This window comes from Pelodiscus sinensis, chromosome 6 (assembly GCF_052426305.1).
Source record: "Pelodiscus sinensis isolate ZL-2025 chromosome 6, ASM5242630v1, whole genome shotgun sequence".
In the NCBI taxonomy this organism is placed as follows: domain Eukaryota; kingdom Metazoa; phylum Chordata; order Testudines; family Trionychidae; genus Pelodiscus; species Pelodiscus sinensis.
In genome coordinates this window covers 129,507,709-129,521,295 of record NC_143057.1, presented here as the reverse complement: position 1 = coordinate 129,521,295, position 13,587 = coordinate 129,507,709, and the positions used below count along the sequence as shown (strand labels likewise).

The 13,587-nt window shown below is 60.8% G+C and overlaps 1 protein-coding gene across 1 annotated transcript; it reads right to left on the bottom strand.

Moving 5' to 3' along the window:
* Nucleotides 1-820: 820 nt before the first annotated feature.
* Nucleotides 821-7,309, bottom strand: DCTN3 (dynactin subunit 3). The gene is made up of 7 exons (XM_075915762.2): nt 7,166-7,309; nt 6,320-6,404; nt 4,349-4,435; nt 3,441-3,524; nt 2,871-2,929; nt 2,228-2,287; nt 821-1,353 (listed from the first exon to the last, which is right to left on the bottom strand). Exons 1-7 carry the CDS (start codon nt 7,241-7,243, stop codon nt 1,264-1,266), a joined length of 543 nt encoding a protein of 180 aa, XP_075771877.1. The 5' UTR covers nt 7,244-7,309; the 3' UTR covers nt 821-1,263.
* Nucleotides 7,310-13,587: the final 6,278 nt, after the last annotated feature.

Here is a 13,587-nt window from a genome sequence, read left to right as displayed (position 1 = left end):
AGACCAGGCTGGTTTGCTGCCTGGTGCCAGTGAGGTCCGCTTCTGCCAGGCGGTGCAGCAGCATCTGCTGTTTGTTCAGCTACGCACACACCTCCCGGCCCTGCTGGGAGGAAGCGCGTCGTGAGCCCCGCTGCAGGGCTAGCTGCAGGTACGGGAGGGAGGGGATTTCATCCTGCTGGCGGCAGCCGCATGCCCCGCTGGCACTCACAGGCCACTAGCAGCACCGTCTCATTCAGAAAAGAGGCAATAAACGTGAAGGGGGGACATGGAACAGCTTCCCCCTGCAGTGAGATCAGTGACACCGGAACCCCTCAGCTCAGAGAAGAGAGGACTAAGGGGGGATTGAGAAACCAGAAAAATCACAACGGGTGCAGAGAAAGTGAATAAGGTCAGGCAGAGAATAAGAACTAGGGGGTCACCCCATTAAACTCATGGGTGGCAGGCTAACAACAAACAAACAGGAAGAATTTCTTCACACAGCACACAGCCAACCTGCGGAACTCCTTGCCAGGGGATTTTGTGAAGGGCAAGACTAACACTAGGTAAGTTCCTGGAGGACAGGTCCATCAATGGCTATTAGCCAGGATGAGCAGGGATGGTGTCCTGGCTTCTGCTGGCCAGCTGCGGGGAATGGGTGACGGGAGGGATCTCTCGCTGATTCCCTGTTCTGCTCACTCCCGCCGGGGCAGTGGCATGGGCCACCGTGGGCAGACAGGACACTAGGCCAGGCAGACCTCTGGTCTGGCGCAGTCCGGCCGTTCTCCTGGGCTTACCAGGACTCCGGCAGTTTGCAAGGAACAGGGAACGAGCCACCTGCAGACAAGGTCTTAGGATTTTATTCTGGAGCACAGATAAGGGTGATGGATCCCAGTTTCCCTCACGTCCCACCCAGCGCGCAGAGCGGGGAGGCTGAATAAGTTAGACGGCAAAGGTATTCCCTGGAAGGGCAGGTCAGTGCAGACAGCCCAGTCCTAACAGGGCACCGGGCATGGAGCTCCATTTTGGAGAAGGTCGAGGAGAACAAGGTGCAGCTCACAGGCCAACGTGGGCTACAAGAGCCGCTGGCAGCACGGGCAGCCACCTCCATCTTCATCGCACAGACTACAAATCCCAGCATGCAGTGCTCTGCTCCAAGCAGCCAGGCCGGAGCAGTGCATCTTGGGACCTGCAGTGCAAACACAGCTGCATCCCCCCCAGCCCACCCAGGCTCGGTGCTGCCCTGGGGCACCAGGCAGTATTTCTCCAGGCAACACAGCACGGCCATCACTCCGCCACAGGCGTCACCTGCCTGGCCGCTTCCAGCCGCGCCAGCATCTCATCCCACTGCACGAACTGCTTGGACAGCAGCAGCGTCTGCAGGCGGCTTTTAAGGAAGAAGGGGCAGAGGGTGGCACAGACCCGGCCGCGAAGCAGAGGCAGGCACAGCCCCAGAGCCTGACACGTCCGGCAGAGAGCACAGACCTGTCCGGGGGCCGCCGCCTGCGCCAGGCTCCGCTGACCTGGACCCGAGGCGTCTGAGCCCTGCGCTGGCGCCAGCCGGGCGCAGCCATCAGACTGCAGGCCAGGGAAGCCCTGTGCCGAGCCGGAGGAGTCTCTCTCAGAGCTGGGATTCTAGGGCCCCCGAGGACAGCGAGGCTCGGTACAGAGCCAGAACAGCCCCCCGACACCCTGGAACTCCACTGCCCACCCCCGACCCTGCTGCACCCCGGGAAGAGGCCCAGGGCCTTCCTTCAGGCTCCCCACTTCTCATGCTGAAGGCAGCAGAGCCACGAAGCTCCGGCAGCTGCTCTCCGTGCTCAGCAGCCCAAGGGACCCCCAGGCTGGCAGCTCCAGGGCAGGATTAGCCCTGGGCTCGGGGCTGTGAGAATGGAGAGGCCAACGTCCCATCACCTCTGCTGTTGTGGGACCAGGCCTCAGGGTTTCTAGCCCCACGTGAGAGCTCCTAGAGCCGCCCCTGGGAGGGAGATGGGGCTAGCTGGGCCCTCAGAGCACTGGCAGCTGCAGGGTAACACCCCCCGCGGTGTCTCGCACCCCACAGAGGATGCGCCGGAGGGGACAGCTCCATACGCAGGCGGCTCCCCCTTTTCAAAGCCAGGGCTAGAGCAGGCAGCTACCTAAGAGAGCGGCTGGGCTGCAGAACCCTGAAAGCCCTTGTCTGCCGCTTGCTCCAGCTACATCCAGACTGAGCATGGCCCTGAAGAGCCCGTGGCCCTAGACTAAAGGATACCATTTGATTGTAGTCTTCCAGGAGCGCCCGGACGTTCTCGGTGACGGCTTCACCCTGGTCCTGCAGCAGAAGGAAGCTCTCAGTGAGCAGACAGGCAGTGGCACTTGGCCTGGATACCTCCCCTTCCAGCTCCACAGCCCTGCAGGGCACCTACCTCCCAGCCCTGCGAGGAAGGGAACTATCCTGGGGAAACTGAGGCAGCGGAAGAGCCTGGCCCAGGGCAGAGCTTGGCTTAGCATCTGGCCGGTGGGGGGTTGCTGCAGAAAGCGTCTGACCGTCACAGCAACGGCCCAGCAAATGAAGCGTGGGGAACACCAAGCACGAGGCACCCCTAGCACAGGAGCCGGCAGGATGGGGCAGGAAATGGCAGCATCTCCGTGACAGCAGAGCGCCTTGCTACTCCCTGCAGGGCGAGCCACTGGCCCTTTGTACCCCGAGGCTCCTGAGCAGAAACCTCTGCTGACTCACGGCACGTTCCGGGACAAACTGAGCCCAATGTCACAGAAATAAACTGTCCATCCTCACAGCCAGAGGGCTCTGGCCTGTGCTACCAGTTACCCCCTTCGTGCCCAGCATTCCCTGTGGTTAACGAGAGGCCCCGTCCCTGCCCACTGTAATTAGCCATGGAACGGATTCACCCTACCTGCTGCTGTATGTGGATCTGAGTGAGTCGCTGCAGCTTGGCAGCATGGTCAGGAACAGCTGAAAGCCACAGAACAAGTCAGGCGCTGCCCAGCCCCGACACCCAGGGAACGGCCGTTCCCAACGTCAAGAGACGAGGGTCTCCGAGCGCACTGACACCCTTCCCTTCGGGGTTCGCTCAATGCGCGGCTTTGGCAGGTGAAGCCGGTCACAGCTCAGAATGGCCGGAGGACAAACACGGCTGCCCACCTGCCCCACCGGTCCCTGCCAGCACCCCAGTCCAGCCAGCGCAGCGGGGCCTGGGGACACTCAGTGGCAGTGCCGTGGCCGAGGGATACATGCCACTCAAGGCCAGGCCGTGAAGCTGGCAGCCACGCCACGCTGTGCGTTGCTCTGAACGCTGCTCGGGCGCCTCCAGCCTCCCAGGCTGCAAACTCTTCTGAGCTGGACGCTCCAACACTAGCTTGTGGGGACCGGAGGCGCCATTTCCAGCCGTTCTCAGTGCGAAGGACACCGGGAGGGGCCACTGGACTGAGCTCCGGCAAGGGAGGCTGCAGACGGCGCTCGTTACCTTTGATGTGGGCGCTGTCCAGGTACGGCTGGAGGCTGTGCACCTGTTCCAGGAGGGCGGCTTGGCTCAGGATAAACTGCTCCTCTGGTTAAAGACAGACCAGGAGACGTGTAAGGAAACCCTGCTTCAGCCCTTCACACGTTAGAAAACAGAAGTCGATTCGTTGGCCTGGCTCAGCTTCCCCTTCTCACCTGGGATCAAACCTACCTGCAGCCCAAAGACTCCAGCCCACGAGGCTTTACATGACTAGCGCCCCTTCCAGCCAAGGAACTCGGTGCCTGTCTCAAACACCCCCCACCCTTCTCTGGGTAGGCAGCATCAGACGGGTCATCGAAGCTCACAGGCGGCACACAGGAAGCCAAGGGAAGAGCCGGGAACAGAACTCAGGAGGGCCCTCACTAAGCCGGCCAGGGGAAAAGCACATGCTGCCAGCTGTCACTGGTTCACACATTCCTACGACAGGGAGTGGGGGGCGACTCAGGCCCCTTGTGAGACCTGGCCGGGTTTAGAACCTCTGGGCCTGGATACTCAATGCCACACAACACGGACTTTAGTGTTTATAGAGCAGCTGTGTTACCCCAACAGATGCTGGACTTCCAGTAGTAATTCCACACACCCCTCTCCCCCCGCTTCTGAGCCAAGGCGCAAAGGGAACCGATGTCACTCCTTAAACACTCAGGGGTAGCCTGAGCAGCACTCCTCGCACAGCGACCGGCTCCACGGCCTGAGGTGCATTCCCAGGGAACTGAAGCAGTAGCCAGTTTACTGAGGACGACTAGACACCAAATGAGGGTGTCTAAGCCCATGACTGAGAGATGAAGAGAGCTGCATTCAATTACAACTCCCCACCCCCAACTTGTCTTTGGAGCTTTGGGGGAATGAAGATACCCTCCCGTTCCAGGGCTTACCTGCTAAAATGAACTGCAGTTTCACGGCATCGGGAACGGCCATTCGGTCGATATACTGAGGGTCCAGGTACTTCATTAGATCTTCAACTAGTATCAGATGTAGGTTAAAGGGAGGGAGAAGAGAAGTGACTAGTTCTGGGAGCACTGCCAGTCACAATTTCCTACTTACTGCAGGATTTTGTTAAAGAGACTCAGCAGCTACAGTATTTCTACACTACCATGAACTATCACAGCGATTCATACAACATCCGAGTGACACAGGCTGCCTGTAAGAGCTGACACACCTGAGCTGGCTATTAGACAGTCGTTCAGGCGACGAAGATGCAGAGATTTCCTCAGCGGGGTTCAGAGGGAAACGGCTTGTGACTCAACAGTCCAGTCACTGCTGCCCCCGTTGTTTGATCTTATTAAAACAGCGTGCGCACACACGGCCCAAGCGCAACAGGCACCAGTTAGGGTTCGCCAGTGGGGCTGGAGCAGCTCCCCTCCTGCCACAGGTAGGCTGCTCCAGCCCCACGGGGCCCCACAGACAGAGGCCGCTCCACTGCTCTCAGAGCAAAGCCTGTTGGGGGGCAGGGCTTTCCAGCCCAGCAGCGGGCAGAGGAGCAGCTCACCCCCCTTTCGTCGGTTAACTGGGATGTAAAATCCCGTTATTTACACAAAGTCCCACTAATCCGCTACGTCTCACATTAGCCAGTTTTGAATTCAACAGCAGAATCCACAGCTCATCCTTGGAGGGAGGGCACCGAGCGCTCACCTGTGGCAGACTCCTGCCCCTCCCTCTGAAAGGCCTTTCCTTTCCACCAGAAAGCAAGACCCATACGTTATGCTAAAGCGCCCCCTCCAGGCACGGCAAGCTGTTCCTCCCTTCGGTTCCAAATATCCCAAGGCCGCTTGCAAGTGGAGTTGTCCTTAAAACCCAAGAGAGAGAAATGAGCTCGAATAGCAGGAGAAGCCAGAGCCTGGACGTGCTGCAGGTGGATACACACTGAGCACGGTGAAGCAGGCACATCCCTTGCTGATGACACCAGGCCCACAGATCTGAGGGGATCTGACCCCGGTGATCAGCACAGGGCCCTGAGAAGGAATCAGGCTGAGCCGTCGGTTTGGGAGCTGACAAGACAGGAAACATAGAATCATAGAACTGGAAGAGACCTCAGGAGTCAAGTCCAGCCCCCTGCTCTAGGCAGGACCAATTCCAACTAAATCAACCCGGCCAGGGCTTTGTCAAGCCGAGACTTAAACACCTCTAAGGATGGAGACTCCACTACTTCCCTAGGGAACCCATCCCAGTGCTTCACCACCCTCCTAGGGAAATAGTTTTTCCTAATATCCAACCTGGACCTCTCCCACCACAACTTGAGCCCATTGCTCCTTGTTCTGCCATCCCTCACTACTGAGAACAGCCTCTCTCCAGCCTCTTTGGAACCCCCCTGCAGGGAGTTGCAGGCTGCTCTCAAATCCCCCCTCACTCTTCACTTCTGCAGACTAAACAGACCCAACTCCCTCAGCCTCTCCTCATAAGTCATGTGCTCCAGACCCCTAATCATTCTGGTCGCCCTCCGCTGGACCCTCTCCAATGCGCCCACATCCTTTCTGGAGTGGGGGGCCCAGAACTGGACACAACACTCCAGATGTGGCCTCACCAAAGCCGAATAAAGGGGAATAATGACATCTCTGGATCCGCTGGCAATGCCCCTCTTAATGCAACCTAATATGCCATTAGCCTTCTTGGCTACAAGGGCCCCTGTTGACTCATCTCCAGCTTCTCATCCACTGTAACCCCCAGGGCCTTTTCTGCAGAAAAGGAACCAAGGTGATTCCTCACTCCCAGCCTGGGGAGAGGGGCCAGCGGGTCGGCTCCCTCCTGTGCCCCCCGGAGCCATCAGGAAGGCTGTTCTCACACTCCCTGCCGCACAGCCCCCCCCCGAGCCCAGGGGCTGCAATGGGGGGGGGGGGGGGCCGACTTACTTTTCTTGTACAGGGTTTTGATCCTCTCCCTCTTGCTCGCGATGCTCCCCAGCGCCGCCTGCACCGTCCCCAGCCCAGCCACCACCTGCCAGGAAGGGGGCTCGTGAAACCGGGGCGGGGCCGCCGGGCCGGGGGCGGGGCCTGTCCCTCGACTCCGCCCCCCACGCGCACGGGACCGGGGGGCGGGGCCTGTCCCTCGACTCCGCCCCCCACGCGCACGGGCCCGGGGGCGGGGCCTGTCCCTCGAGCGCCGCCCCCCACGCGCACGGGCCCAGGGGGCGGGGCCTGTCCCTCGAGCGCCGCCCCCCACGCGCACGGGCCCGGGGGCGGGGCCTGTCCCTCGAGCGCCGCCCCCCACGCGCACGGGCCCGGGGGCGGGGCCTGTCCCTCGAGCGCCGCCCCCCACGCGCACGGGCCCGGGGGGCGGGGCCTGTCCCTCGAGCGCCGCCCCCCACGCGCACGGGCCCAGGGGGCGGGGCCTGTCCCTCGAGCACCGCCCCCCACGCGCACGGGCCCGGGGGCGGGGCCTGTCCCTCGAGCGCCGCCCCCCACGCGCACGGGCCCGGGGGCGGGGCCTGTCCCTCGAGCGCCGCCCCCCACGCGCACGGGCCCCCGCTCGCCCCCCCCGGCGGGACTGAGGGGCCGCTCGCGCTCTGGGCCCCAGGGCTCCGCCCCCACCCGGGGGCTCTGCCGGCCGGGCCCGTCGCTCAGGGCGGGGCCCCTGGGAGCACCCGCGGGGGGAGCGAGGCCGGACAAACAGCCCCGCCCCTGGGGCCCCACGACGCGGGGGGAGGGGCCGCGCCCCGGGGTCAGACGGAGCCGGGGGGAGCCCGCCCAGCCCCGCACCTGGCGCGGCCCGCGGGCCGGCCCGGCCCCGAACACCCGCCGCTCCAGCGCCTCCAGCCGGCCCTGCAGCTCCGCCATCTTGTCAGCCCCCGGCCGGCCGGAAGTGGGGGCGGGACTTCCCCGCCAGGGGACCAATCGAGCGCGGCTCCGGCTGACGCGTGGCGAAGGGAGGGGCGTGAATGACCCGGAAGTGACAATGTGATGTCTGAGGGTTGCCATGGGGACGATGCCTCCCAGCATGCCGTGCTTCCCAGGCGCCATGAGTTGCCATGGAGACCGTGCCCGGTCGGGATGGGGGCAGCGGGAGGCTGGCATAGGGGGCAGGCAGGGCGGGATGGGGGCAGCGGGAGGCTGGCATGGGGGGCAGGCGGAGCGGGATGGGGGGCAGCGGGAGGCTGGCATGGGGGGCAGGCGGGGCGGGATGGGGGCAGTGGGAGGCTGGCATAGGGGGCAGGCGGGGCGGGATGGGGGCAGCGGGAGGCTGGCATGGGGGGCAGGCGGGGGGGGGTGGGGGCAGCGGGAGGCTGGCATGGGGGGCAGGCGGGGCGGGATGGGGGCAGCGGGAGGCTGGCATAGGGGGCAGGCGGGGCGGGATGGGGGGGCAGGGGGAGGCTGGCATAGGGGGCAGGCGGGGCAGGATGGGGGGCAGGGGGAGGCTGGCATAGGGGGCAGGCGGGGCGGGATGGGGGGCAGGGGGAGGCTGGCATAGGGGGCAGGCGGGGCGGGATGGGGGGCAGGGGGAGGCTGGCATAGGGGGCAGGCGGGGCAGGATGGGGGGCAGCGGGAGGCTGGCATAGGGGGCAGGCGGGGCGGGATGGGGGGCAGGGGGAGGCTGGCATAGGGGGCAGGCGGGGCGGGATGGGGGGCAGGGGGAGGCTGGCATAGGGGGCAGGCGGGGCGGGATGGGGGGCAGGGGGAGGCTGGCATAGGGGGCAGGCGGGGCAGGATGGGGGGCAGCGGGAGGCTGGCATAGGGGGCAGGCGGGGCGGGGTGGGGGCAGCGGGAGGCTGGCATAGGGGGCAGGCGGGGCGGGGTGGGGGCAGCGGGAGGCTGGCATAGGGGGCAGGCGGGGCGGGGGTGGGGGCAGCGGGAGGCTGGCATAGGGGGCAGGCGGGGCGGGGTGGGGGCAGCGGGAGGCTGGCATAGGGGGCAGGCGGGGCGGGGTGGGGGCAGCGGGAGGCTGGCATGGGGGGCAGGCGGGGCGGGATGGGGGCAGTGGGAGGCTGGCATGGGGGGCAGGCGGGGCGGGATGGGGGCAGTGGGAGGCTGGCATAGGGGGCAGGCGGGGCGGGATGGGGGCAGCGGGAGGCTGGCATAGGGGGCAGGCGGGGCGGGATGGGGGGCAGCGGGAGGCTGGCATGGGGGGCAGGCGGGGCGGGATGGGGGGCAGCGGGAGGCTGGCATAGGGGGCAGGCGGGGCGGGATGGGGGGCAGCGGGAGGCTGGCATAGGGGGCAGGCGGGGCGGGATGGGGGGCAGCGGGAGGCTGGCATGGGCGGGAGGCTGGCATGGGGGGCAGGCGGGGCGGGATGGGGGCAGTGGGAGGCTGGCATGGGGGGCAGGCGGGGCGGGATGGGGGCAGTGGGAGGCTGGCATAGGGGGCAGGCGGGGCGGGATGGGGGCAGCGGGAGGCTGGCATAGGGGGCAGGCGGGGCGGGATGGGGGCAGCGGGAGGCTGGCATAGGGGGCAGGCGGGGCGGGATGGGGGGCAGCGGGAGGCTGGCATGGGGGGCAGGCGGGGCGGGGTGGGGGGCAGCGGGAGGCTGGCATGGGGGGCAGGCGGGGCAGGATGGGGGGCAGCGGGAGGCTGGCATGGGGGGCAGGCGGGGCGGGATGGGGGGCAGCGGGAGGCTGGCATGGGGGGCAGGCGGGGCAGGATGGGGGGCAGCGGGAGGCTGGCATAGGGGGCAGGCGGGGCAGGATGGGGGGCAGCGGGAGGCTGGCATAGGGGGCAGGCGGGGCAGGATGGGGGGCAGCGGGAGGCTGGCATAGGGGGCAGGCGGAGCGGGATGGGGGCAGCGGGAGGCTGGCATAGGGGGCAGGCGGGGCGGGATGGGGGGCAGCAGGAGGCTGGCATAGGGGGCAGGCGGGGCGGGATGGGGGGCAGCGGGAGGCTGGCATAGGGGGCAGGCGGGGCGGGATGGGGGGCAGCGGGAGGCTGGCATAGGGGGCAGGCGGGGCGGGATGGGGGGCAGCGGGAGGCTGGCATAGGGGGCAGGCGGGGCGGGATGGGGGGCAGCGGGAGGCTGGCATAGGGGGCAGGCGGGGCGGGATGGGGGGCAGCGGGAGGCTGGCATAGGGGGCAGGCGGGGCGGGGCGTGGTGGGGGCAGCGGGAGGCTGGCATAGGGGGCAGGCGGGGCAGGATGGGGGGCAGTGGGAGGCTGGCATAGGGGGCAGGCGGGGCGGGGTGGGGGGCAGTGGGAGGTTGGCATGGGGGGCAGGCGGGGCAGGATGGGGGGCAGCGGGAGGTTGGCATAGGGGGCAGGCGGGGCGGGATGGGGGTAGCAGAGTAGGGCCCCACACCGCGGGCCCGTTACACGTGTGCAGCAGGGCTCAGGCTTCAGCCTCCTGGTGGGCACAGACGCTGGTACCGACTTCACTCCTGCTTCGCTGGGGCCTGTTCAAAGCGACGAACAGCCAGACGCGGTCATGGTGGAGGTGAGGGTCCCATGTGGGGAACCCCAGGGCAGACCCAACAAAGAAAGCAACAGAACACCACTTGCCCCAGCTACAGCCCCAGCTTCAGCCTCTCCAGCACCGCATCGTGGATCTACAGCCTATGCCGGACAACAATCCCTCGTTCTCTCAGACCGTGGGGGACAGACCAGTCCTCGCTTACAGTCAGCCCCCAACCTGAAATGTACCCCCCCCACCAGAAACACTCCCCCAGGAACCAAACCCAAACTGGCAACACCGCGTAGCCAGCTGTGTTCACACATCAACCCTAGTGACACCATTGCGGGTCCTAACCACACCAGCTACACCATCAAGGCTCATTCCCCTGCATATCTATTCATGTGATAAGGGCCATCCTGTGCCAGCAACGCCCCCTCTCATGTACGTTGGTCAAAACTCACAGTCTATGGAAAAGAATAAATGGACACGAATCAGCTGTCAAGAATAATAACAAACAAAAACCAGTCGGGGAGCTCTTCACACCGCTCTGGACACTCAGTAACACTACAAATGCAAAGCTACACTTAGGAAGGAAAACAATCAAATGCCTGGCTATAAAACAGGTGTTTTACATGTTTTATAGGGTGTTTTATAGCTTGGTGATGATACTGCTGGAAAGGAGCCAGGGGTTACAGTGGATCATAAATTGACTATGAGTCAGCATGTGATACAGTGGAGAAAAAGACTAATATTATTCTGGGGAGTACTAATAGGAGTGTTGTATATCACAAACAGGAAAAACAGTGAGGGAGCCCTGTGGCACCTTAAAAACAACCAGTTTATTTGGTCATAAGTTTTCGTGGGCTAGAGCCCACTTTGTCAGATGCATGAAGTGGAAACTTCCATTTGGCAGGGATACATACATACCTGTGGAGATGGGACTGTGACATTACTATTCAGAGGACCAGTGGCTAACAAGGCCAGTCCAATCAGGATGCACATGGCCACTCCTGAGGATGAGAAGGTGAGAACATCAAAAGGGGGGAAATTACTTTTTAGAGAGAGCCAGCTCCTCCCAGACTCTGGTCAGACTCACCCCAGTGTGAATGTCAAATTTGCCTACGAATTGCAGCTTTGCAGTTTCACCTGCAGTCTGCTTTTGAAGGTTTTTTGCTCAAGTACCACAACTTTCAGGTCTGAATTGAATCTAGTTGATTTCAGATCAATTGGTCCATTTTGAATCCTAATCCTGTCCTCCAAAGTGCTAGCAACCATAGGCTGGTGTCATCCACAGATTTTATGAGCACATTCTCCATGTGGCTATCAAGTCATTAGTGAAATGTCAAACAGTACCAGACCCAGGACATATTATGGTAATTAGGAACTTCCTGTTGTCAGTGTGACCAAGCAGAGCTTTGCAGCAACTGCAAAGAGAAAATGCTCCAAATACTCAGGCCCCGAACAGCTGAGCTAGGGCAGAATCTTTGGTGTTTCCGGAGAAGATTTTCAGAAGCACAAGTGATTAGTCAGACTTCTCCTCCTCCAGGCCAGTGCTAGCCACGCAAATCAACTAGGGAATGTGGCTCTTTATCTCCCCCAGGGGCTAGTCCACATCATAGATTTGCACTCTCAGAACGCACAAGTCGGATCATGACATTCGTATTCATTGTTTATGGCCAAGGACGGGAAGAGGTTGAGTAACACATTCAAGGCCACAGTTGTCAGCAGTGGAGCTGCAATTGGGGCTTAAGGGTTCCTGGCTCCCGGTCCCATGCCCAGTTGTCTATATGGTCTCTCCAATACAAAGAAAACCCATCTAATACCAATCCAGAAAAGCTCGATGCCCTGCCTAAAATATTAGAGAGGAAGCTTATTTTGAAAGCCTTGATTTTAACATGGAATCTTCTGTCCAGCTTCTGCCCAGTCACAGCCCTATACAATTGTATTTAGCAAGGTAATTTTTAGATAAACAGACTGTAGTACAGGAAAAGAGCCTGAGACATACACCCTTGTGTTAGAGGCCTGGTATGAGGCCTGAGGCCTAGGTTAAAGTAGTAGTTAAAGCTTTACTGATATAAAGAAAAGACAAACTATGAGCAAGAGGCAGAAGCTGCTCTCGGAACTGGGCAAGAACAGGGCTGGTATTGCAGAAATACACCTAAGGCTGTGTCTACACTGGGCCACTTATTCCGGAAAATCAGCCGCTTTTCCGGAATAAGCTGCGAGCTGTCTACACTGGCCCTTGAATTTCCGGAAAAGCAACGATGCTCTACTGTACAAAATCAGCCGCTATTCCGGAAAAACTATTCTGCTTCCGCTCGGGCATAAGTCCTTATTCCGGAACACTGTTCCGGAAAAGGGCCAGAGTAGACAGCCCAGTAGTCTTTTCCGGAAAAAAGCCCCGATCGCGAAAATGGCGATTGGGGCTCTTTTCCGGAAAAGCGCGTCTACATTGGCCACGGATGCTTTTCCGGAAAAAGGGTTTTTCCGGAAAAGCAGCCTGCCAATGTAGACGCTCCTTTTCTGGAAAAACTGAAAATGGAATTGTATTCCGTTTTAAGCATTTCCGGAAATTCATGCCAGTGTAGACACAGCCAAGAAGTGCTAAGCACAGAGTACTCATGCAAGCAAGCGCCTCCTGATTTCAAGTGGCACTAGAACATCCTGATATCAAGGCTGCTACAAAAACCTCCCTGAAGGATAACAGGAACACACCCACCCCTCCTAAAATATAAGGTCAGGATGACAGCATGTAATAGAGATGCTTTAATTGAATCCACATGTACAGGTGATAGGCGATAACTAGCCACATCAGGGGGCAGTAGCTATGTCTGAGGGGCAGTATGTAACTACTCTCCGGGAAGGAATGAACAAATATGCAAACTATCTTACCCATTACCAAGATAGCTTCCCCAATTATCACCTCTAATACCATTAGCTCACAGACGTCCCACTCTCCCCACCTCTAATATCATCAATTCACAGACACTTACCTTCCTTCCCCCCCCCCTGAATCCCCCTCCTGTTCTGAAATGTGATTTGTCCTTTTCATATGTGTTCATTTTTTAAAATTGTATCCTTTGGTATATATGGTTGTGACTATTTTCTTCCACTATTTGATCTGAGGAAGTGGGTCTGGCCCACGAAAGCTCATCATCTAATAAACCATCTTGTTAGTCTTTAAAGTGCTACATTGTCCTGCATTTTGCTTCAGCTCCCCCAGACTAACACGGCTACATTTCTATCACTATTCAGTATGTAACTTGTTTGTGTCAGGGCATGAAGATGTATATCAAAGGGAGTATCTTTATCTAGCCTAGGGAGGGACAGAAAGTTTCACTGTCTGCTGGGCTGGTCCATTGCTACGAGCAGTGGCCCGAGAGTCTGCAGGACACTTGTTCTGTGGTTCGTCGACAATAAACCTTGGTGTCTTTGTGCCTTGAGGGATTGTGTGGCCACAGGGTGGGCCACTGAGGTTTGCCGTGCCACCTGTCTGCGCAGAGCCGGGGCAGCCCACACTGCGCACGTAAGTGTGCACATGCAGCCAAACGGATTATCTAACTATACGGTATCCCACAACAGCTTGTGAACTTTAATCCTGTCTAAGACGCTACACCATATAAATGGCAGAGAAAATTAAAGTGTGGCTCACAAGCCCAAGAGCAGAAAGGGAGAAAAATGTAGCGGCATAAAGAGGGAGCAATCTGTAATGTGTATGTACACTTGTGATGTGCTGGCCAGCACCCAGTGACGAAAGGTGGCTAGTGGGGGTGTTGGCAGAAAGCCAATGGGAAAGACTGTTGAAA

Coding starts and splice junctions, on each gene's coding strand:
- DCTN3 (XM_075915762.2), bottom strand. CDS start 7,243: ATGGCGGAGCTGCAGGGCCGGCTGGAGGCGCTGGAGCGGCGGGTGTTC. Junction 3,525..4,348: donor ACTGCAGTTCATTTTAGCAG/GTAAGCCCTGGA, acceptor GTCTTTAACCAG/AGGAGCAGTTTATCCTGAGC. Junction 2,930..3,440: donor GGACAGCGCCCACATCAAAG/GTAACGAGCGCC, acceptor TGTGGCTTTCAG/CTGTTCCTGACCATGCTGCC.